Consider the following 24097-nt stretch of genomic DNA (forward strand, 5'->3'; position numbering starts at 1 on the left):
GTCTGGGCATCTCTGTTGGCTGACAAAACTCATATATATAAGTCCTTACTGTTGTCTTTGAATAGTCCCCATGTCCTGTTCTAGTTTTTGGATGGGAAACATAAGTTCTGGGTCTCTAAGAAAGGATGACACATGGCCTATAAACTCTTCAGCCCTACACTACAGCTGTGAAGAAGACTGGGAAGCAGAGGTCAGGAAATCCTTAGGTATCCTACCAAGAATAAGAATGATGATGTACATGACAATTCCCCAATACATCCACATCCACATCCACATCCACATCCACATCCACATCTACTCCAGTTGGGATCTTTTTTTTCTTTTGGAAGGATGGAATGTTTCTCTATTGTGGCCTCCCCTAGATATCTGCTAATTTTCAGCTCATGTGGATAACGTAACCCTTATGGTCATTTTGCACAATCAAAAAAGATCACATTATTTCCACATTATTAATTCCATATTATTAATTCCGCATTATTTCCACATAAGAGAAAATTAGTGCCTTTGTGATAACCTCACATTCTGACTGGTTCCAAACCTTGCTTTTTTGTCGTTTAATATTTACTTCTTTATTTGAGAGAGAGAGCAAGCAGGGTAGGGGCAGAGAGAGAGGAAGAGAGAGAATCTCAAGCATGCTCTGTGTTGTCAGCACAGAGCTCAATGTGGGGCTCACTCTTATGACCATGAGCTCATGACCTGAGCTGAGATTAAGAGTCAGACACTTAACCAATTGGGCCACCCAGATAGTTATCTCTAAATATTTAGAGCCAGTTATCTCTAAATATTTTGAGGAATTTTTACAACCATTATTCAAACTTGATAATATTAAAAATTCTGCCTCTTGATTGAACACGTTTAAAAGTAATGATCAGTGAATTTCAGTAATAAACCTTCCATACCTAGTAGAAGATTCATCATGTTTAAATTCTACTTTTTAGCAGGCTTAAAGTATTTAAAAGTACTGTATTTATTTTATAGTACAGCTCCAATTGAATTTCTATCCATTTATTTGACAAATATTAGCTGACACCTCCTCTGTGGTTAACACAATCATGGAAATGCAGATGACAAAAAGACATGTATAATTTCAAAGGCAGTATTCCTGGCTTATTGCGGGAAACAATGCTAGGGTTGGGAAGAGAATACTTGTCAGTTGTAGTTTTAAGATTATTATTTCATCAGTGGTTTCTAAATGCTAGCCTGATGGCACCCAGCATCAGGCCAATATAATTTGCCAAAATGTTTATAAAATAGATATTAATCAAAATTACACCAATTTAGGAGTCTTAAATAATCACTACCTTGTAGAAATAATTGTTTTCATTTGATCACACACTCAACAGACATAGTCATGTGATATAAAGAATTTAATACTAGGACTAGAACTCTTAAAATATTCCCTTCCCAACTTTTGTGATTTCACCACCTAGTATAAGTAATGACATCTGCAAATACATATGCAACAAAAGGTTAAAAATACAAACTTAGACTAGAAAAACTGGTTTGTTAGCAATATAATGTCACAAACAGTTCTCACCTAGTGATTCAAATCTAGTAGTTGAGACATAATCTCCAATTTTAATGCAAAAGAAATACACAAGTAGCATGCCTAAGAGTGTTGTTTATTTGGTTTTACTTTGTTTCGTTTAAAAAAAAAATTTAACATTTATTTATTACTGAGAGACAGAGCATGAGCATGAGCATGGGAGGGGCAGAGAGAGGCGGAGACACAGAATCCAAAGCAGGCTCCAGGCTCTGAGCTGTCAACACAGAGCCCGACGCAGGGCTCGAACCCACAAACCACGAGATCATGACCTGAGCTGAAGTCGGACACTCAACTGACTGAGCCACCCAGGTGCCCCTGTATTGCTTTTATATATGTTTATTGGGGAAATAAGGGATAAAAATTTTACTGGACCTGAAACTTTACAGAGAACATACTATAACCACACAAAAAGTGAAAGGTAATAGAGCTTTAATTTATAAATGCCTTATCTCAATAATTCATTTCTATTCTCTATTTTTATCGCAGTGCTTTAGTTTCACTTATAGACACATTGTCAATCTGATTAACAATATTTTTTTTCTTTTTCTTCTCAGCTCTCTATACTTTGCCCTTGCTCACTCAAAATTACTTAAGAGCACAAATTATTTTTTTTCCTGTATATTGGAATTGTGTTTGTTAATATTTGGTATTTTTAAACCAACAAAGTTACTTTTACTTTAGGCATTTCTTGACTTGCAGCACCCTTGATTTTTAAGAACTCCTGTGTACTGTAGACAGTAATATCATCCCAATCCTACAGATGAGGGAACTGAGACAAAGAGAAGTTAAGTTACTTGCCAAAACTCACAAAACTAGAAGGTAGAAGTGTTCTTTCCAACTCTGGCTTTTGATATCAATTTACGACTAATCCCTGAAAATAAATTATAATAGCCATTATGAATACCTACTCACAAATATTTCCCTATTTATGAACTGCTTACATTCTTAAAATTATTTTTAAATTAATTGCTTAAAGCTCAATGCATTTTTCATATAACATTAATTTTCCACCTAGTATAATCAAACTCCTGGCTTTATTATAAATATACATTTATAAATATAAATTTGCCTTCCTTCAAATCTGTAATTATTTCATTGACTTTCTAGGATAAAAGCAAGTATTGAGAGAGTCTTATGTATCTAAGTGTATAATATAAAAGGAGTAGTGACAAAGGGATTAATGGCAGATGGTAAGGTTAACATGGATGGAGGCTGCAGGAATGATTCTCTCTAGATAGTCTAGGAGGGAGTAACCAACAGGTGGACATCCAGATAAGAGGTTATATAAAAATACCATAACTGCAAGTGTATATTATTCATGTAGTTCAAATGGTTATAAACTGGGGTTTGCTTGGGTTATCGGATTTAAAATTTATAACTTTTAGATTACATTGTAAAGTAAAAACATTTACTCAAAAATTGTACATGTATAAGAATAAAATAACTACTATGCTCACATTTAATTGACACCAATCTAAATTCTCCGTTATTCTGATAAATGTTCACTCATACAAACTGTAAGAAGATATGAAATTCTATAAACCAGAATTTAGTCAGATCATGGCTTCAAAGTACAGTACTCAGTGGGGCATCTGGCTGGCCCAGTCAGAAGAGCATGTGACTCTTGACTCTTGATCTTGGGGTCATGAGTTCGAACCCCATGTTGGATGTAGAGATTACTGAAAAATATGTAAATAAACTTCAAAGTATGGTACTAAACATTCCTTATATCTTATTTTCAATGAAATTTCCTGAATAAATAATATAACCAGGAAGATGTAAATCAGTTATCATATTTTCACATGTATCAAGGTTATTTACGTTATGGTATCCACTTTAAGGAAGCAAAACCAATGAATAAAAAAAAAATTTAAATGCCTTACATAAAGTAGTGAACCTCAAATTTTGCTTCTAATTAAAAACAGAAAGATCAATAAAAATTAAGGAATTGTACAATGAAATATATTTGAAAAATTGAATAAGATTATATTGTGTTTTGACTTGAACTCATTAGTCTATTTCAAGAATGATTAATGAGAAATAGAGGAAAATGCTATTAATATCTAAATATCTAAGGTCTGTGACTCCCATCAATACAGAACTGTTTCATACAATCATCTTTTACTATGTTGTACTCACTGGAAACTGAATTAAAACTAAATTGAAATATTCAACAGATTTTACTACATATTCTAAATATATATTACACTATGTCTATAACTATGTAGTATACATGACATTTCTTACTCGCATACTGCTTTTAATTACGTATTTTAATACTTTATTAAATATGATAATATTGCATATACCCCAAGATTCTCATGAAAATATTGTTTTCTCACTTATCACACCTCTGGTTAATTTATTTTAAACCAGTTAGAAAATTAGTTATTTATACAGAAGAAAATAACATTTACAGCATTTTATCACATGCTTCAAATTTTTTCCCTCTGAAACATTAATAACATTTATTTGTGAAGATGTGCAAAAAAGTGTAGTGGGAACAAATGGACCTGAAATTTTCAATTTATGATTTCATCTTAGCTATCACTAAGTCATTGTGAATTCCGAGAAATCATTTTTTTTCTAATCCTCTGTACCCTTCACTGTAATACTGTAATATCTGACTCACATTTTTCACAAGGTTGCTACAAATATCAAATAAGAGAATGAGTAAAAGAGCTTAGAGAATTGTGAAAAATGTACTGGGTAAATACAGGTTATTAAACTAATAACAAAATTACTGTTATTATTTAATGCAGAGAGGGGCATAGTGTTTTTAGTATGCTTATTCAGCAATCTTACTGACCTTGCTATAGTAGTTAACAATATTATTTTACAAATACTTTCCAACCTGTCTAACAATATTTTTCCACCTGGTTCCAGTTGTCAATTTTTTTTTTTTTGCATGTGTACTTCCAATATAACTAACTGTTTGGCTAATAAGAAACACTTAAAAACATCATTAATATAATCTGTAGCTTACAGATGATCCAAGAATGCTTTTAATCTTTCTCTCATTTTATAACTCTCTGATTTTGATTAAAATTGTGCTAATGAGTTGCACTACACTAAAATATATATATTATTCTGCAAGAATTTCATTATTCAGTGTGTGCCTTTTTTGGGATATCACCAAAAAATTAAGATTTCTATGCTAAGTAAAATTCTTCAACAGCATGTATTAACTTCACTTACAAGTACTTTTCCATATTCACGCTGAAATAATAATTAAAATTAAATACTGGAATTCTGAATTCACTCTACTGTCAAACCGGAAATTAAAAATATTTCTCCATTGATAATTAATATTAACATCACAAAAACAATTATACAGAATTAAGATGAGTTGGCTTGTAATTACAAATGCAATATTCACACACTCAAGTATTTCTTCAATAATTTTATTGAGTAATTATGCACAAAGCATCAGAAAATAAATTGTCTAAATCAGGAAGTTTTAAGATAAAGAATTTACTAAGATACTACAATGCCAACTTGAAGATCTCAGAAAATATATATTTACTGACAAAAAATTCAGTATAAAAGCAGAGAAAAATGAAGATAAATGGATAAACTTTGGCCATTTTTTTTAAGTTTATTTATTTTGAGAGAGAGAGAGAGAGAGAGAGAGAGAGATGGGGAGGAGCAGAGAAACATGAAGAGAAATAGTTCCAAGGAGACACTGTGCTGTCAGCACAAAGCCCGATGCAGGGCTCGAGGTAACCAACTGTGAGATCATGACCTGAACTGAAACCTAGAGTCAGACACTTAAACTCAGCCACCCAGGTGCCCCAAACTTTGGCCATCTTTATTCAGCTATCCAGAGGAAAAGGGCACTGAAGTTGAGGCACAGGAGAATAAATCAAAGAGTAATATTTATTCCTAGTACATAGTAGACATTAAACTTTAATTGAAATTTGACATCTAAAACTAATTAGGACTTGGGGCACCTGGGTGGCTCAGTTAGTGAACCTGTGCACTCTCTCTCTCTCAAAAATAAACATTTTTTAAAAATCAAAATAAACAAACAAAGAAATGAATAAATAGATACATAGATAGATATCTGGTCATTTGTGCCGATTGCTGAATACAAAGCAAACATTATGAATATTCCCTTCAAATTATCTCTTAAACCTCAAAACACATTTCTATCCTCAGAAGATAGAGGAGTTAATTTATTTTGATATCACTGTTCAGTTCCATGCCATATCAAGGAACACAACTGGAACTGATACAGTATGAATACATATGTCATTCATTTTTGTGTCCTCTATTCTGATAAATGAAATACAAATAGCAATACAGAAAGAAAAAAAAAGTTCCTGCAAGGAGATTCTGATCCAGGAGAAAGAAGATTTTAATGCCTCATAATAGATTTTTTTTATAGGTACGACGGGTGAGTATGAAGTTATAAAAACCATTCTTAGGCAGTTCTTTTGCAAAACACCGTACCCAAATAAATTATAACTCTCACAGGGTATGAAGTCCCGTCCTTTTAACTCTTCAACATGTAGCTCACTGTATGTGGCACTCATATTAAAAACACGTCAGTAAATAACACATAGAGATAGAATAACCCAACAATGAAAGTTTCAGAAATGATGAATAGAAAAGAGAGCTACAAAACAATAATAAGAAAAGAATTTCAGTATATTTATCTCAGGCTCAAGTCTGATAATACCTTGTAGAAATTCACACTTCTTTGAATTAAAGCATATAATTCATTAAAGAATAAAAATGGATGATGATAAAAAGCAAGTTCACCAAATTAAGTTCCATACCAAAGGTTATAAACTAATATTTGAGTTTACAAGCTTAATTCCATACCAATGATAAAATTTAAAATGCTGAGGATGCCATAAATAATCAATTTGGTTGCTGAATGTTTAAATTATAAGTCACAGGCTATTTTCAAAATAAGATATCATACTTTCAAATTTAATAGCATCTTTTCCCGATAATCAAAATTATCACAGTACAACTATAACTAGTTTAGCTAATAAGTTACTTAGTTTTATCATTATTATGTTATAGAAAATTTTTATTTTGTATATGATTGGGCAGCTTTGTAATAAGAGTAAAGGAATGACCCAAACACAAACAGAAATCTAGAAACAAAATTGGGTAAAGATAAAGGCTTAAATGTATTTTTAAAAAGGGATGCTTGGGTGACTTTTGGCTCAGGTGATGGCTCCATGCTGGGTGTGGAACCTGTTTAAGATTTACTCCCCCTCTCCCCCTCTCCCCCTCCCCCTCCTCTTCTCCCCCTCTCGCTCTCCCCCTCCTCCTCCCTCTTCATCTCCCCCTCCCTCTCCCTCTCCTTCTCCTTCTCCCTCCCTCCTTCTTCCTGTCCCCTGCATCCCTTCTTGCACAGGCTCCTGAGTACAAAATCTCTCTCAAAAGAAAAAAAGGTATTAAAAATAAAAAAAGTTCTATATAAATTAACTGAATCCATACCAAGTTAGCTATCCTCCAAATAAGCTGTCCATTCTGAATTATGGTGTATGAGTTTTTATAACTTGCTTCAACATTCATTTGTCAATGAAACAGTAGTTTTAGCTAATGTGAATAAATGGGGAGGATAAAATGCAAGATAAGATGATCCTTATGTTCAGGAATTTGTCATATAGCTCAGAAGCAGCAAAGATATGCTTACAAAGAGATATTTTGAAAATTCAAGATCATCTTAAACAATACTGAAAATCATGAGATACACTCTGAACAAATATGCTATGGAATTCCAAAACCTAAAAAAAAAATAACAAAACTTAAGTCCTATTTAATAAATAATAATAAAAACAGTAATTGACCTCAATGTTTTCAATATATTCTCCACTTCTATAACTCTTTGTAGAAAGTCCGAGTAAATAAAAGAGGTTCAAGAGATTTAATTTGAGCAATATGTTGATTTAGATCTTGTCCATAGGGGTGCATGACTGGCTCAGTTGGTGGAGCTTGCAACTGTTGATCTTGGGGTCATGAGTTCAAGCCCTATTTTGGGGGTAGAGTTTACTTAAAAATAAATAAATAAAAATATTTAAGATTTCATCTGTAAAGTAGACCTCACACTTTTTTTTTTTTAAGTCTGTACCCAGTGTGGAGCCCAACAGGGGACTTGAAATCACAACACTGAGATCAAGAACTGAGCTGTGATTAAGAGTCAGATGTTCAACCCACTGAGCTACCTAGGTGCACCAAGAAGATCCTTTCAAATAGTGATTTCACATGATTATGTGTGGACTTGGTAATTGAAGGACAGGTACTTAGAAAATAGTAGAGTGACTGGGGAGAGGTGTGTGTGTGTGAGAGGATACATTGGATAATAGCTCACTTTGTTGAATGCTTAGTACATGTCAGGCATTGTTGTAAGGGCTTTATATATATTAACTCAGTTAATTTTAATAACAACCCTACCATATGGGTGGTATTGTTAAATCTATTTTACAGATTAGGAAACTGAGGCACAGGAGGTTAGGGATACACGCAAACACACACACACACACACACACACACACACACACACACAGAAAAAAATCACTAGGTTTATGTTCTAATGCTAGTTTAATTTTCTAGGAAGTAAGCCAAGCATGCGCAGTAAGAAAAGCCCTCTACATAAAATAATTGCAGGGTAGCTATAATACATAATTCCCATAAACAGACAAAAGGGAAAGGAATGTGTAAAGAATGTGTATTGGAGACAATGGGGGTTAAGTAAACCAGGTTCATGGTTCGGATTCCGGAAATTGATTTAATCAAACTATAAATATTTAACATGTAGTATTTACCAGAAGAAATGTTGAGCAAATATCTAATCTCATTGGAAATTCTTATGCTTATTTCCCATTGTTACCTGTGCCTGGCAAATAACTTAAGTTTCCTTGCTGATTTGTACTTTTCAGAGAAATATTTTATAACAAGAAAGCATATTCATTAAAGGAACATTGCTTAGCCTGGATATTTAGTTTAATGATAGTTGTGGTTCTGTCAACTTTTAACATGAGTTTTCCTGTGGGCAGCTAAGTCCATAATTGGTTTTGCCTACTTGGTGGAAGATATTTCCTGATGATCGTGACTCTTTTAGCTCGCATCTGCCGGCAGCCACCTACTCTTCCCTCTCTAAACGTATTCTGAAATGTGTTGGCATGGGGCACTAGAGACATGTAGGAATTTGAATTACCCAATAGGATAGCTGAAAACACAAGATGAGACCCTTTATCCCTGATTTCCACTTTCTGAACATATTCTATAATAAAAGGTAATAGCACACAGCTTCCAAATAGAAGCTTCATCTGAAATAATCAGCCCTTCACATTAGTTGCAAATAAATTACCTAAAGGGCAATAACAAGTTTACAATGTGTAGAAATATGAACATACCAGGGCCGGTGATGCCATTTTGTTTTAAAAAAGGAGATACTTGAAAATATCGCTGATAAGAGAATTGTTCATCCATGTCAAAAGCATCCTGAATCCGTTTACCTTCCCCAAAGCTTAAATTTTAAATATGCTCCGAATTTCGCTGCCTCCACCTCCTCTAGAACTTTGCTTCAGAATTTATCCCTTCTTAATTTTTTTTTTTAATCTTCTACCTTTTCCTCTGGCCCTTCTGACTATCCTGTCATGTTGTAACCACCCTCATTTTGGCCACATATTCCCACCACCTATCTTTTGTTCACAAACTCAAATAGGAATCCACAGTCACTTTCTCTAGTTCTTCACTTTTCAGTAATAGCAACCCACCATAAAGTGACTTCCGCCCCACCCACCCCCAACAGACACATTTCTTCTTAGGCTTATTGGAGATCTCCTGTCAAACCCAGCAGTCATTTCCGGAACTGATCTGACTTGACCTCTTTGTAACATTATGCACCGTGACCTTTCCTTCCCAGGTGAAACCCGCAGAAGAACCACCCCCAGTTCACCCACAGAATCAAGACATATAAATAAATAAATAAATAAATAAATAAATAAATAAATATTTAAAAATAACAAAAATAAAAATAAAAAATAATCCAGCAGTGGAAAAAAAGGAGAGACGGAAACAAACCGCAAGAGACTGTTGATGATAAGAACAAACTCTGGGTTGACAGAGGGAGGTGGCAGGGGAGGGTGGGCTAGATGGGTGATGGGTATTAGAAAGGCACTAGTGACGAGCACTGGATATTGCATGTTAGTGATGAATCACTGAGTTCTACTCCTGAAACCAATATTGCATGATATGTTAACCAAAATTTAAATTAAAAAATATCTCCAAAGAAAAAAAGAATCAAGACAAATAACAAGTTGTTTTCAGCCACTAATTTTTAGGATGTTTTATTATGCAATAGGTAATAGCTGATACAAATAAAATCCCCCAAGTTCCTGTGACTCATTTTTTGTCTCACTGTACACATTTTGTGGGTAGGTCTAATATTGTCCACAACCTTATCAGTCAATTGTATGCTAATAATCCCAAATCTAAATATTTTGCCCTTGAGCTGTGGATCCATATTCTCAACCTCCATTTTTCATGCTTACTTCATATTTATAGTGTATAATCCATAGGAAACTCAAATTTTACTGATCAAAACTAATTCATCATCCTCTCCACTCATATTACAAACTATTCACCTCCTGATTCCCCACCCTACTGACTGTAATCACCATCCCACCACCTTTTCTCTCAAGCTTAAAAACTTGGATCTTTCTAGATTCTTTTCTTTTTTTTTAATTTTCTTTTTTTATTTTTAAAAATTTACATCCAAATTAGTTAGCATATAGTGCAACAATGATTTCAGGAGGAGATTCCTTAGTGCCCCTTACCCATTTAGCCCATCCCTGCTACACAACCCTCAGTTTGTTCTCCATATTTATGAGTCTCTTCTGTTTTGTCCCCCTCCCTGTTTTTATATTATTTTTGTTTCCCTTCCCTTAGATTCTTTTCTCTATCTCATCCCCCTTTAACAACCAGTCACTAAGTCTGTCTTATTCATTCTCCCAAATGTCTCACATATGCACATTTATGTCAATCACCACTGCTATGATTCAGACAACTCTCAGTTTCACAACGGATTACTATAGTAAGTTATTACATATTGTCTTATTACAAACTTTTGCCCACTTCACATTTGTGCTTCACAATATTGCCAGGCTGCCCTTTTTAAACTGTAAGTCTACCAGTATACCTTCCTTCATTAAAATCTTTAAATGGTTTCTAAGTCCTTCTTCAATTACTCTCTCTTCCTTTTTCTCCCTGTCTCTCCTGTCTCTGCCCTTCCCCCTCTCTCTCCTGCTTTCTCTCTCTCCTGCCTACTCCTAGGATTCCTTCCGTGATCAGATTCCCCCATATCATAGGCAAGCACTCTTTGATATGCATATTAATATGCACATAACTAGCTACCCCTAACTTCTCCCTGATCTCTCATAGTTCCAAGGGATGCCATATGTATCACCCTATGGATTTCTAGACTGGACTACATCTGCCATGGTTTTGTTTTCATTCTGAGATTTTCTATAACCTATTTCCTTGCCTGAAGCTAACTCTTACTCTTCTTAAATGTCACTTTCAATAGGAAAATTCCCTTACCTTCTCTGAATAACCCCATTCCTGCCACCCCAGATGGAAATGGGTGCTCCTTCTTGATGCGTTCAGTAATAGCATTTTCTACCTTTCTTTTTTCTAGTTTGCCAGGTAGGTCCTGGACTGAATCATTCATCTTTGAAGCCTAAGTGCCTAACACAGTCGATGTTAAATGTTCTTTCTTTTGTTTTGGTTTGGTTTTATTTATTTATTTATTTATTTATTTATTTATTTATTATTTTGCAGCAGGGAGGTAGAAGTGTGTTTGGGGGAAGTAAACAAAAAGAAATTTTCAGTCAACTAGGGCCGGGTAGTTACAGTTGTCCCACCACCTATTTTTGTAAATAAAGTTTTGTTGGTATATAGTCATGCCCATTTAATTATATATTGTCCGTGGTTGTTTTCATGCTACACTGACGGAGTTGAGTAGTTGGGATGGTGACATTATGGCCCCCAAAACCTAAAACATTGGTTATGTGGCCTTTACACAAAATGTTTGCCAACTCCTGACCTAGATGATTTACCTGCACCCAAAATCTAGATTTTATTTATCTAAATACTAAGACATTATTTAAACTCCCATATCTACATAATTCTACATATGACTCTCTAGGGGATATAAAGGTCAAAATAACCAAATCTTTAAACAGAAGAAATCTGTAATCCCTTAGAAGTGATGGCCATGCTTGGAAGTAATTTCAACTAAGGTGATAATTAAAGGATCACTAAAAGGATGGGCACTAAATGCTTCCTGGAGATTGAGTAGGTTTGACATAGGATTAGTCAGCTTGAAGGCCCTGACTGGGAAACCAATGTTTTGCCTTTCGAGCCCTGTTCCAGGTGCAGTATGCTCCATATTAATCAGTCCCATATAGATGTCAAGAGGCAGCAGAGTAGGCTGGATGAAAGGCTGCTTTCACAGTCCCAACTCAGGTGTGTTGTGTCCAAACACCAGGTGTTTGGAGGTGGAATATTTGGAAACACACAAATTACACCTTGAATTTTTCACTCTTCATCCTGATGTTCTTCCCTTCCTAAAATTACGTCTGCCATTTTTTTCTGTTCTTTATGATCATACCACTATGTTCCCAGTTACTCAAGCCCAAATTTATAGTTATCATTGATTCTTTGTTTTTCATCCTGATATTGTCTACTGCCCTATCCACTCAGTGTTGAATTCGTATAAATTCTGCCTCCAGGGGTGCCTGGGTGGCTTATTCGGTTAAGCATCCAGCTCTTGGTCTCAGCTTAGGTCCTGATCTAGCGGTTCGTGGGATTGAGCCCCACGTCGGGCTCTGCATTGACAACGTGGAGCCTGCTTGAGATTCTCTCTCTCCCCCTCACTCTCTGCCCCTCCCCTGCTCACTCTCTGTCTTCAAAATAAATAAACTAATAAAAATAGTTAAAAAATTCTGCCTCCGTAGTGACTCTTTTAAGAATAATCACTATCTGACATGTCTTGTTCATTTATTGTTTGTTTATTGCCTGCCTGGCCCCCACTACACCATCAGTTCAAGAGCTGAGATCTTGATGATCTTTCTCACTATTTCATCCCTAACATCTAAAATAACATGTGGCACATATTATAAGGTAAATAAATATTTATCATTGAATATACTTTAAAACGCCTGCCCTGTACTTTAATAATTTATGTATGTCTGTGTACCTGCTAACCAGCAAATTCCTTAAAAGCATGATCCATATCTGATTCCTCTTTGTTCTTTCATCATGCCCCCCAAAACATGTGGTTAATTTAATATTTATGAATTTTTAAAAATCATCAAATAACCATCATCTTGAGTCATCACAAAGGAAATATATGTAAGTAGTTGCCAAATCTGACAAAGCAGGATAGTTGATGAATGTTTTGTTTTTAGAAGCTAAGGCAGATAAGTAAGTAGTCTGGTAGTATGCTCAGACTTTGTAAGGTATCATATAACACACACTGTCATTTCACTTAATCCTGGAAACTATAATCACGTTAAGTTCTCCTAACTAAAGGTAGAACCAGTAAAGATGATGAAAATTTTGGGGCACCTGGGTGGCTCAGTTGGTTAAGCGGCCGACTTCGGCTCAGGTCATGATCTCTCGGTCCGTGAGTTTGAGCCCCGCGTCGGGCTCTGTGCTGACAGCTCAGAGCCTGGAGCCTGTTTCAGATTCTGTGTCTCTCTCTGTCTGACTCTCCCCTATTCATGCTCTGTCTCTCCCTGTCTCAAAAATAAATAAAACGTTAAAAAAATTAAAAAAAAGATGATCAACATTTTTTTAAAAAAGTAACTTAGTCTAAATCTCATGCCTATTATTAATAGCTCTGGGAAGAAATTCTTTGACTTTCACTACAAGAATAGCCCAGGCAGCCAAGAAACCAAGGCTAATACATTGTGGCCCACTGCTAAAAAGTGCCTAACTTCCCACACTATTAAAAAGGATGGAATCTCAAACATCCACTATAGCCTCATAAGTACTTTTCCTAATTGTATACAACTATTTTCTTCATATGAGATTGTGGTTATTGTATGTCTACCCATGGATTTTCAATATCATCTTTCATGGCTTCTAGGCAAATGTAAGATCCTTACGTGCAGATCTGAGGGTGGGTATCCTCGGGCTCTACTATGAAAGACCATGGTCTCCCCAAACTAATGCTCTGCTATTGGATCTTAAGTACCCTCAGTTACCCATAGCTGCAGGGAATTTTTGGACAGAAAAAAATCAGAGTAAATGAAGAGTAGAGTAACTAGAAGTATTTGAGGTGGCTGTAAAAAATCCTAGTCATTGGTTGAGAACAAACATGTACTGTGCAGTATATCAGGAAGGCTTGGCTACAAAACTCCTGTCAACTGTATACCATAATTAGTGAGCATAAAAACTTGCTAAAGTTGGACCACTATCGCATTAACAAAAATTTAAAATATTTACAAAGCAGAATAACTCAGTTTTATGAACTGATAAACTGACCAATGTAATATAATTATTAGATTGTAAATCTAATACTGCTATATAGACACATCCTTAAATTTTTTCTGTGCACTTCCTCAATTGTAAATGCTTTCTTTTTACCAACCCCACCAAGATTATGGATTCTTGCCAAACTGACCATATTTCTGTCTGCTTCTCGATCCTTATCTCTTGATTATCCTATCTTAGTCAGTCTTACCATTGTGTGATTCAGCCCCCTCCTACATCTTTTTACACATCTTACTGTGTTCCCTACTCTTGTCCAAGCCTGTCACCTAACTGTGGGAGTTTAATAAATGCTATCTAATTATGATGATGCTCCTTTTATTATTATTTTTTTTCCTCCATGCACTCCTCTTTTACTTCTACTTAGAGGCAATCAAAAACATTTACTGAGCACCTAATGTACCAAGGAACAGCCTTCTTCCACTGCAAGCAAGTATACTCTCATCTTCTTAATTGCATCATAAAGATTGTGATTTTACCTACCCTGTCAAGGACAGTTTCCCATGGAAGGGTGATTTAAAAGAAAGTTCATGCTTGAGATATTTAACTACAGTACTGTTCTCTCAATTAGTTTAATCTCTTAGGAATTAGGTTGTGTGTTTGCATGTCTGGTACAATACCAAATGCAGAGTTTACCAATCCTAAAGGGCTAAAATAAAAAGATAGCTACTCTTAACATTCATATATTTGTTTTATTAAACTAAAACTTGTGCATATCAAATAGCAAACACTCAATAATTCTTAGAGAGTATAATTTATAAAGTAATCCTATTTTTTTATAAGTGGAAATAAACACTTTTGAGCTTTACCATAAGGCAACATTTTGTGGTAGAGGTTATGTGGCAGTGCATCATGTTTTAGGTAAAATAAAATTATACACGCACAAAAAAATCCTTCTTTTAATGCTGTTATTAAAAGTTATCTTTAAAAGGTAAAAGCAAGGCAAGAGAATTAAATTCTACTCTGCAGAGGACATTTTAAAATCATAGAAGTTTAGAAATTAAAGGGATTTAAAAATCTAACTCAATCTTTCATTTTATTAGACAAAGATAAGATAGAAATATTTAAATTATGTATCCTTTCTTTTTATGAAAACTTCTCAAAGACACATAAGGAAACATCCCTTAAACTATGGTATGTTACACCTTGCAAAATCATTAATGGTATCACAATTTGGCTCTAAAGAAGTGTGAGGATTGAACGTAAAAGCTGTTCAAATTCAAATATTACATCAAGCTCTAAAAATAGTTTTCTTTCCTTTTTTTTTTTTTTTTTTAAGCAGGTTTCATGCCCAGCACGGGGCCCAAACTCAGGACCCTGAGATCAAGAGTCAGACTAAACATCTGACTGAGTCATCAACTGAGCTACCCAGGTGCCCCGGCAAAGATAGTTTTGTACAACTTTGGTAAACTCATTTCTAATCATATTCAGTAATGTATAATATACTTATTTGTATCTAAGGAGGAAAAGACATCAGTGGTAATACAGAAGTTCTGAGTTGAGATTTCAAGGCCCAAAATATCATACCATGTGTAAATATTAAAAACTTAAGAGATATAGTTCATAGCATTTCAATCCTACAGGCCTGAACAGGAGTGAATATTTACTGAGATTTCATTACTATCTTAGTACTGTGCTGTCTTTTAAATATAATCAGATTTAGTCTCACACTAGGTGGTTTAGAATTGACACTATTTTATTTATTTATTTATTTATTTATTTATTTATTTTTTTTAATTTTCATTTTATTTTTCAATTGTTTTCAATTCAGATTGATTACTTTTTCACTTTTCAGATCTAGCTTTTCTTTTTTTTTTTTTAATATGAAATTTATTGTCAAATTGGTTTCCATACAACACCCATTGCTCATCCCAACAGGTGTCCTCTTCAGCGCCCATCACCCACCCTTTCCTCCCTCCTACTCCCCATCAACACTCAGTTTATTCTCAGCTTTTAAGAGTCTCTTATGGTTTGGCTCCCTCCCCTAACTTTTTTTTTTCCTTCCCCTCCCCCATGGTCTTCTGTTAAGTTTCTCAGGATCCACATAAGAGTGAAAACATATGGTATCTGTCTTTCTCTGCCTGACTTATTTCACTTAGCATCACACTTTCCAGTTCCATCCACGTTGCTACAAAAGGCCATATTTCATTCTTTCTCATTGCCATGTAGTATTCCATTGTGTATATAAACCACAATTTCTTTATCCATTCATCAGTTGATGGACATTTAGGCTCTTTCCATAATTTGGCTATTGTTGAGAGTGCTGCTATAAACATTGGGGTACAAGTGCCCCTCCGCATCAGCACTCCTGTATCCCTTGGGTAAATTCCTAGCAGTGCTATTGCTGGGTCATAGGGTAGGTCTATTTTTAATTTTTTGAGGAACCTCCACACTGTTTTCCAGAGTGGCTATACCAGTTTGCATTCCCACCAACAGTGCAAGAGGGTTCCCATTTCTCCACATCCTCTCCAGCATCTATAGTCTCCTGATTTGTTCATTTTGGCCACTCTGACTGGCGTGAGGTGATATCTCAGTGTGGTTTTCATTTGTATTTCCCTGATGAGGAGCGACGTTGAACATCTTTTCATGTGCCTGTTGGCCATCTGGATGTCTTCTTTAGAGAAGTGTCTATTCATGTTTTCTGCCCATTTCTTCACTGGATTATTTGTTTCTCAGGTGTGGAGTTTGGTGAGTTCTTTATAGTTTTTGGATACTAGCCCTTTGTCTGATATGTCATTTGCAAAAATCTTCTCCCATTCCGTCAGTTGCCTTTTAGTTTTGTTGATTGTTTTCTTTGCAGTGCAGAAGCTTTTTATCTTCATGAGGTCCCAATAGTTCATTTTGGCTTTTAATTCCCTTGCCTTTAGAGATGTGTCAAGTAAGAAAATGCTGCGGCTGAGGTCAGAGAGGTTTTTTTCCTACTTTCTCCTCTAGGGTTTCGATGGTTTCCTGTCTCATATTCAGGTCCTTTGTCCATTTTGCGTTTATTTTTATGAATGGTGTAAGAAAATGGTCTAGTTTCATTCTTATGCACGTTGCTGTCCAGTTCTCCCAGTACCATTTGTTAAAGATACTGTCTTTTTTCCAATGGATATTCTTTCCTGCTTTGTCAAAGATTAGCTGGCCATACTTTTGTGGGTCCAATTCTGGAGTCTCTATTCTATTCCATTTGTCTATGAATTAACACTATTTTAGAGATGAGAAAACTAAGTCCTAAATGGGCCATACAGAATAATGGTTAGGTGCATGGATTCGAATCCTGTTTCTGCCACTTATTATTTGTTGCACTGCTCTGTGTCTTAATTGCCTCAAATGGAAAATAGGAAAAATAATAGTACCTTCTTCACAGCATTATTTTAAGTATTATGTAAACCACTCAGAACAGTGGCACATAGTGTTATAAGAAGAGCTAGCAAAGGTGGATTTACCCTGAAGCCAGCTAATGAAGTTTAAACATAAGTGCTGCCTCATTTGCATAGCTGTTTTCCCCAGAATGATCTTAGTAATAGTTTTACTCATAATTGTGTATTCTATTAAAGAGCAATCCTCCTCCAATTGTCAAACTTGGATTTTCCTTGCATGCTATCATTATTGTTGTTCTTGCATTAAAAAGATTAAATATTTGCCCTAGGGCACACAATTAGTAATGGCAAATGGGAGATATAACCCAATGCCTACTGTAATCCTTCCTTCCCTCCTTCCTTTCTTCCCTTTTTTCCTCCCTCCCTTCCTTCCTTCCCTCCTTCCTTCCTTCTTCCCTCCCTTACCTCCTTCCTCCCTTCTTCCCTCCCTTCCCTCCTTCCTCCCTTCTTCCCTCCCTTCCCTCCTTTCTTCCTTCTTCCCTTCCCTCCCTTCCCTCCTTCCTTCCTTCTTTCCTTCCCTTCCTCCCTCCCTTCTTTCTTTCTTTCTTTTGAGAAAGCACAAGCAGGAGGAAGGGCAGAGATTCAGGGAGAGAAAATCCCAAGCAGGTTCTAGGAGCCTGATTAGGGCTTGATCTCATGATACCCAGAAATCATGACCTGAGTCCAAATCAAGAGTCAGATATTTAACCAACTGGGCCACTCAGGTGCCCCTGCTGGAATTCTTATTTTTCTGCCTAGTTCTAGAATTTTCCGTTTGTCTCATGAACTACAATTTTCTCATACAAAGAGAATAAATCCTCATATCATGTAAGAAAACAAATAGTTCCCAATCATATTTTCCTGTTATCTCAAAAAGAGGAGGCAATGTTCCACACTTTGCAGTGATATCTATAATAGCCATTCACCATCATCTGCCAAACCTCACCCATATACATACATGGTTGCACTCAAGGAACATGAAGGGAAATAAGAGCTTTTCTTGAGAAGAATGAGTTACCCTGCCACTTGGTTTGTTTTCTATCAGAAGCCTGGTAAAGTCTATTTGTCAAATAGGGCCATTCACCATTTGAAAGAGAGGAGCTGAGCCTAGGAGCAGGTATAATGAGAGGGCAACCTTGAATTTAAGGATTCATTCTTTAAGTTATCTATGCGTCCACTCAGTGAAAATGTACTGATGTACTCTGATCCAAGTACTGTATGGGGACCAGCTGTATTTGAAGAGTATATGTTGAATTCATTTATTCAATCAACAGATATTTGAGAACCTATTCACTGATTATCTAGGTCCCTGTTCTTACTGAGTATACTCAACAAGAATGTTTTATAGATCTCTTAAGTCACTTTATTCATAAAAACGAGGGCATTCTAGCCTGCAGATATAAACCATTGAGGATAATTTCCCTTGTTTGTCAGCATATTTTATCCTCATTGATCATTCTTATTCTTAAAATATGTTGCTTATCACTGCTGAACATGTACCCAAGATTCTATTCTATCTACACGAAGTAATTACTTTGCCCTTGGGTGACCATTCACATTAATAATTTTTCTTAAATGATAATAAACAAATATGCAAATGTTGTCTAGAAGGTGTATTATTATAACAGGTTACACAGGAATGACAATCACAACCTATTTTTTTAAAAAAGGAAATGTTATATGTGTTGTGTGTCTTTTGCCAAAAACGTGTCTTTAAAAACTCCTAAGAAAACATACATTAAAGAATATTAGAGCACAGAAGCATGTTGAACAGTACAGATAACATATTGCCTTGTTTCAGAAACCCAATATACTAGAGACAAAGAAATTCCCTATCAAGGACTGGTATCCGCATACACCCGGAAGAGGTAAATATATGCCCCTCGTCAACTTTATTCTATTTTCAGAACTAAAATGAAAACAAGAGAGACACACTTTTGTGAATTTTTAGAACTATTATCAGATCTCCTGGAACTGCATGCCAATCAAATAACAGCAAAACTTTCTGTAATGTGGTCCAGCTAATAAAGATGTTCTTTAAATCAAAATGTTAACCAGCTATAATTTTAAACATTTTTCTCAAAAAGTCCATTTAAGAACATTTCACCTTGACATGTTTCATGAACTGATACAGTACATAATACAAGATCTTATGTAGAGGATTTTTAAGTTGGCTGATAGTTGTTTGAGCAACGATTCAAGATTTAACCTAGAGCTCAATTTCACTGCCTTCCCTGCTCTCGGTATATTTTTGCCAGGGATAAAGCATTCCAGTCATTGTTCCTAATGGGCTGTCTGTTGCCAACTAAGAACTACTTAAGTTACCAGGTATCATCAGGGGAAATCTCTTTCAGAAACTCCTGGGAACTAAGAAGATGCACATGCTCAAATAGCTGGCATTTCTTAATCCAATTTCAGGAACATTTTAAGTGTTTATTTGAGGTTAGACAAAATAGTACATGATAGCTTTCCATTCTGCTGAATTCACAAATAACCACACTTCTAATTTCAGAGAAAACATCCATCTTGCCAGCAACTTTTATCCTAACCGCAAAACTTATTTCTTCCTTCTGATGAAACATTTGTGGCATTGTTACTACAATTAGAAAATTTAAAAGGTTAATTCTGATTATGAACATCAAGATTTTCGGCTGGCTCCATTTCTGTGTGCCAAAATATAATCATTTGTGATCATACATTATTCTCAAATTCCCAAGAGACTGTTGCCTCATTTTTTAAAAAATTTAAATGCTTCTTAAAATTTAGAAAAGATTATCTGGTGGGGTAGGATTAACTTGGTGTCCAAATCTATAAAATTATTTGTGTATTTATTTGGGTTTTAGATTTTACCCTTTATGAAGTATTCACTTTTATACAATACCTGCTGACCTCAGATGATGAGCACAGAATAAAATAGTAACAAGGTTTTTATAAGGTAATTTATAAAATTATATAAATAACTGTATTACAGATCCATAATATGCCAGGCACTGTCCTACGCACAACACACAATGGTGATTACACAGATACGGCACTGCCCTTTCTAAGCTTTACAGTTTATATTTTCTATAAGATTTTCTGCCTCATGCTTTGAAAAGACAGAAAGAGAACAGATCCGGAAAAGTTCGATACAAAACTTTGCCAAAATTTCATGATCTCAAATTCCTGATATTTCTTCTAGTAATCTGTATTTTTTCCCTGCTGACAAAGATGCATTTATGGTCAAATTGTAGAAATTTTACTTGTAGAAATTTACTTGTAGAAATTATGTATCAGGAGATACACAAACACTGGAATTCTTCCTCTGCATTCTACAAGGAATTCTATACTATATATTTGAGGAATGGCTTATCAGATGAATGTTTTATCACCAATCACATTTGCTACCAAAGGATGAGTCACCTGTCATATAAGGAAAGATATTTAGTTCCTATATGTCCAAGTAAGATTATTTAAGCCATTATGGAATGCAGTAAACAAAATGATAGACTTAATCATGTAACTAAGTTTCACCTGTAGTTTCACCTTTGAAAAGGTTAAAAAAAAACAGAACAAAAAAACACATAAAAATATCTCATCTATAGCAATACTGGACACTGAAAAAATACACATATTTATTCTATCTCAAAACACCACATGGTTTATGTGCTGCTTAGTTTGAGATATCCATATTTTATCTTTCTGACCACTGCTGTGGCTTAAATTTCTCTTAAGGCTTGGAAAAATACAAATTCGTAACAGGAAACACTCAATTATTAGAGCAACTTACACATATCCTATTACCGCTTTCATCAAAACACATTCACAATAAAGCATCACCACTGGGAACACCATTCCATTTCCTCAGAGAAACCTGAAATACTATTAAACTCCTCATTTTTTATTCTCTCCATTTTTCTCACAATTTTGTATAGAAAATATCATATTAAAAACTGTTTGTTATACACACCTGAATGAAAAGCTAGTTTAATGGTAGAGAGTACAGTGGCAAAATTGAGATAGCGAAAGTGGACGCACTTCCCTGGGCAAACTCTCAGGGGTGCACACAAGGTGATATTGAACTGTTATTTGGCTTACCATTGACAGAATTCTAGAATTAATAGTAATCAAAATCAAAAACAAAAGCACACACATGCAACAACCCTGAACTACACAGGTAGTTAGTATTCAGAAAGCATGCCAAAAACACAACTTGTTTTATAAAACCACGAACTTTTCCCCAAGTGATTTTTTATATATTTTGATCGCATTTAAACAAACATACTTCACAAACAGTGCTACTAAATAATCGCTTAAAAAGCAGGAAGACTTTCTGTTGGCAAGAGAAGCCTTCTGGTATATTTTTTAATGCATTGACAGTAGGAAAATACAAACTTATTTTTAATAGCCATTACTAATATATATTTTTAAATAATCAGACATATTTCTTTGTTGTAACCTATAGTTTCACTAATTACCAGAAATGCCATATTTGTGACACATTACCAAATCATTAGCAAATAAAACTGGTTTAGAAAGTTTTGTAGTACTAATTATTGTTGCTTTAGTTTCTTCAGAAAACTTAATCAACTAAATCATGGATACATTTGGAATAAAAACAGGTAGATATTTAAGCTCAAAGTATGGAGCTTTACTTTAAAACTGTATCACTATATATTATCATGCAGACACCTTAAAATAATTGTATCATTTCCTACCATGTAATTGTATGCTTTTAAGTTTACCCTAAGTAAATTATGACAAGTACAAACACGCATGATGGAAAGAAGAGTTATTGAAAAGCCTTTATTCCAAAATAAATACATTTTAAAAGAGTAAAGCCCATGTCTAAAATGATCCTCAAATTGTTTTGGCATAAAAATGTAACATTTGAAGTGTTAATAAAATACTTAATAGGGCTGAAACACACATACTAACTCAATGAAAATCTGTGTGTGTGTGTGTGTGTGTGTGTGTGTGTGTGTGAGAGAGAGAGAGAGAGAGAGAGAGAGAGAGACAGAGACAGAGAGACAGAGAAAAACAAAGACAGAAATACATTTTTTTACACATTTACACTATGGGCATTGCAGGCTTGAAATAGCAAAAAAATCAAACCAAAGTAAAATTCTAATAATGCAGACAAAGGAGGACAGCTGACTGAATCCTCCTTTGGTGCTTACAACCGCCTAAAGTTCCCAAAGATACTTGAAAGAATCAGTTCACAAAAAGTTTCTCTACAAAGTATTTTCACTTTGGGAACTTTCCAGGTTTCAGGAATGCCCCACTTAGAGGGGAGCCAAAGCATTGTTTCCGGATTGTATCTACAGCTATGTTTTTCCTTCTAATTAGTGGCCCATAAATTCTAGTTCTATCTTCATCAAAAATTTAACTCTTCCTATAATATGCTAAAACTCTGAACCAAAATGAAACGTGCCTTCCCACTACTCTCAAATATGCCCCGCAACACAAAGAGAGATTTTGATGATGCTAGTTGTGGAACCAGGACTGGTCAAAGGGGGAACAAAAAGAATATATATGTTTTTTTGGTTTTTGGTTTTTGTTTTTTGTTTTTTGTTTTTTTTCAGTGATCCTTGAGGCCACTGAGATCCCCGTTACTGGAATAATAACCTCACCAGTTGAGTATAAATACAAAACCTTATTCCCTAGAGCTTTCCCCCCTAACAGTTTTCATCATAATCTAATTGCAACAAAACATAACACTGTCACACAGAAGCCCCCGAGGACACACACGCTGAACTTTACCTGTTTTTATGCCGAGTCTTCAGCAAATTTCTTCCAAAGGGAGCCATGGTCCCCCAGGCAAGCGAATAGCAAGGACCCTATCTCAGAGTTATCTGGGGTGGGGGGTGGAGATATCTGGATTTCGAATTGGAAGGAGGAGGGCTGGAAGCTTCCTCTTCACCTCCTCAGACGGTCCTGGCTTTCAGCTCATTAGCAGCAGGCTCAGAGAGTTGCTGGTAGTTGTGCAATTGCTGCCTGACTTTGAACTGCTGGATTGTTGTGGCTGCTGCTCCTTTGGAGACCTGCCCAGCTTCAGCCTCGAAGAAGGCGTTTGGAAGCAGGAAAAGAAAGAGAGAGGAGAGAGAGAGAGAGAGAGAGAGAGAGGGAGGAAGGGAGGGGGGCTCTATTGTGTTCTGTAGTTATTTGCAGACTTGTTAAACTTTAAGAACTGCCAACCCCACGGGCATGGTAATACCCATGGAATGGGAATTTCACTCCCTTGGGAAACCCCCCTCCCCCTCTTTCCACACCCAACCACACAAGGTGAACTGAACACATATAAAAGGATTAAAAGTAAATACCCCCACCTCCCAACCAGCTCCAGTCTGTGAGAAGTAATCTGATCGTAGCAAGCAAGAGTGGGGGCCAAGAACTTTCTGTCTACCGATTCGAAACAAAATTCCCCTGCCCAGAGGAGGGGTGAGGGAGGGGGTTCAGGGCTCTAAAATGCGTGGAGGAGGAGCGAAGCCGGAGACTGGATCAAGGTGGACTCAGAGGAGCCCCCGAGTTCAAGATTCTAAGAGTTTCCCCCAACCCCACGCATCCACACTTTTCAAGTTCATTTTCCGAAAGTTGAAGGACCTAAAAGACCAAAGCGCTCCAGGGCTGATCACAGCACGGGCAGTCAGAACCAGACGGGATTTGAGGTGTTTACACCGACCCCTGCCGCGTCTTTAACATTACT

General features: G+C 35.6%; 1 protein-coding gene across 1 annotated transcript in view; it reads right to left on the minus strand.

Moving 5' to 3' along the window:
* RASSF9 (Ras association domain family member 9) overlaps nt 1-23619 on the minus strand; it is a 28439-nt gene extending 4820 nt beyond the window's left edge. The window contains exon 1 of the mRNA XM_015073933.3: nt 23155-23619. Coding sequence (XP_014929419.1) covers nt 23155-23201 — 47 coding nt within the window. The 5' untranslated portion in view covers nt 23202-23619. The remainder of the gene's footprint in view (nt 1-23154) is intronic.
* Between the last annotated feature and the right edge of the window lie 478 nt (nt 23620-24097).

Source organism: Acinonyx jubatus, chromosome B4, assembly GCF_027475565.1.
Source record: "Acinonyx jubatus isolate Ajub_Pintada_27869175 chromosome B4, VMU_Ajub_asm_v1.0, whole genome shotgun sequence".
NCBI lineage: Eukaryota > Metazoa > Chordata > Mammalia > Carnivora > Felidae > Acinonyx > Acinonyx jubatus.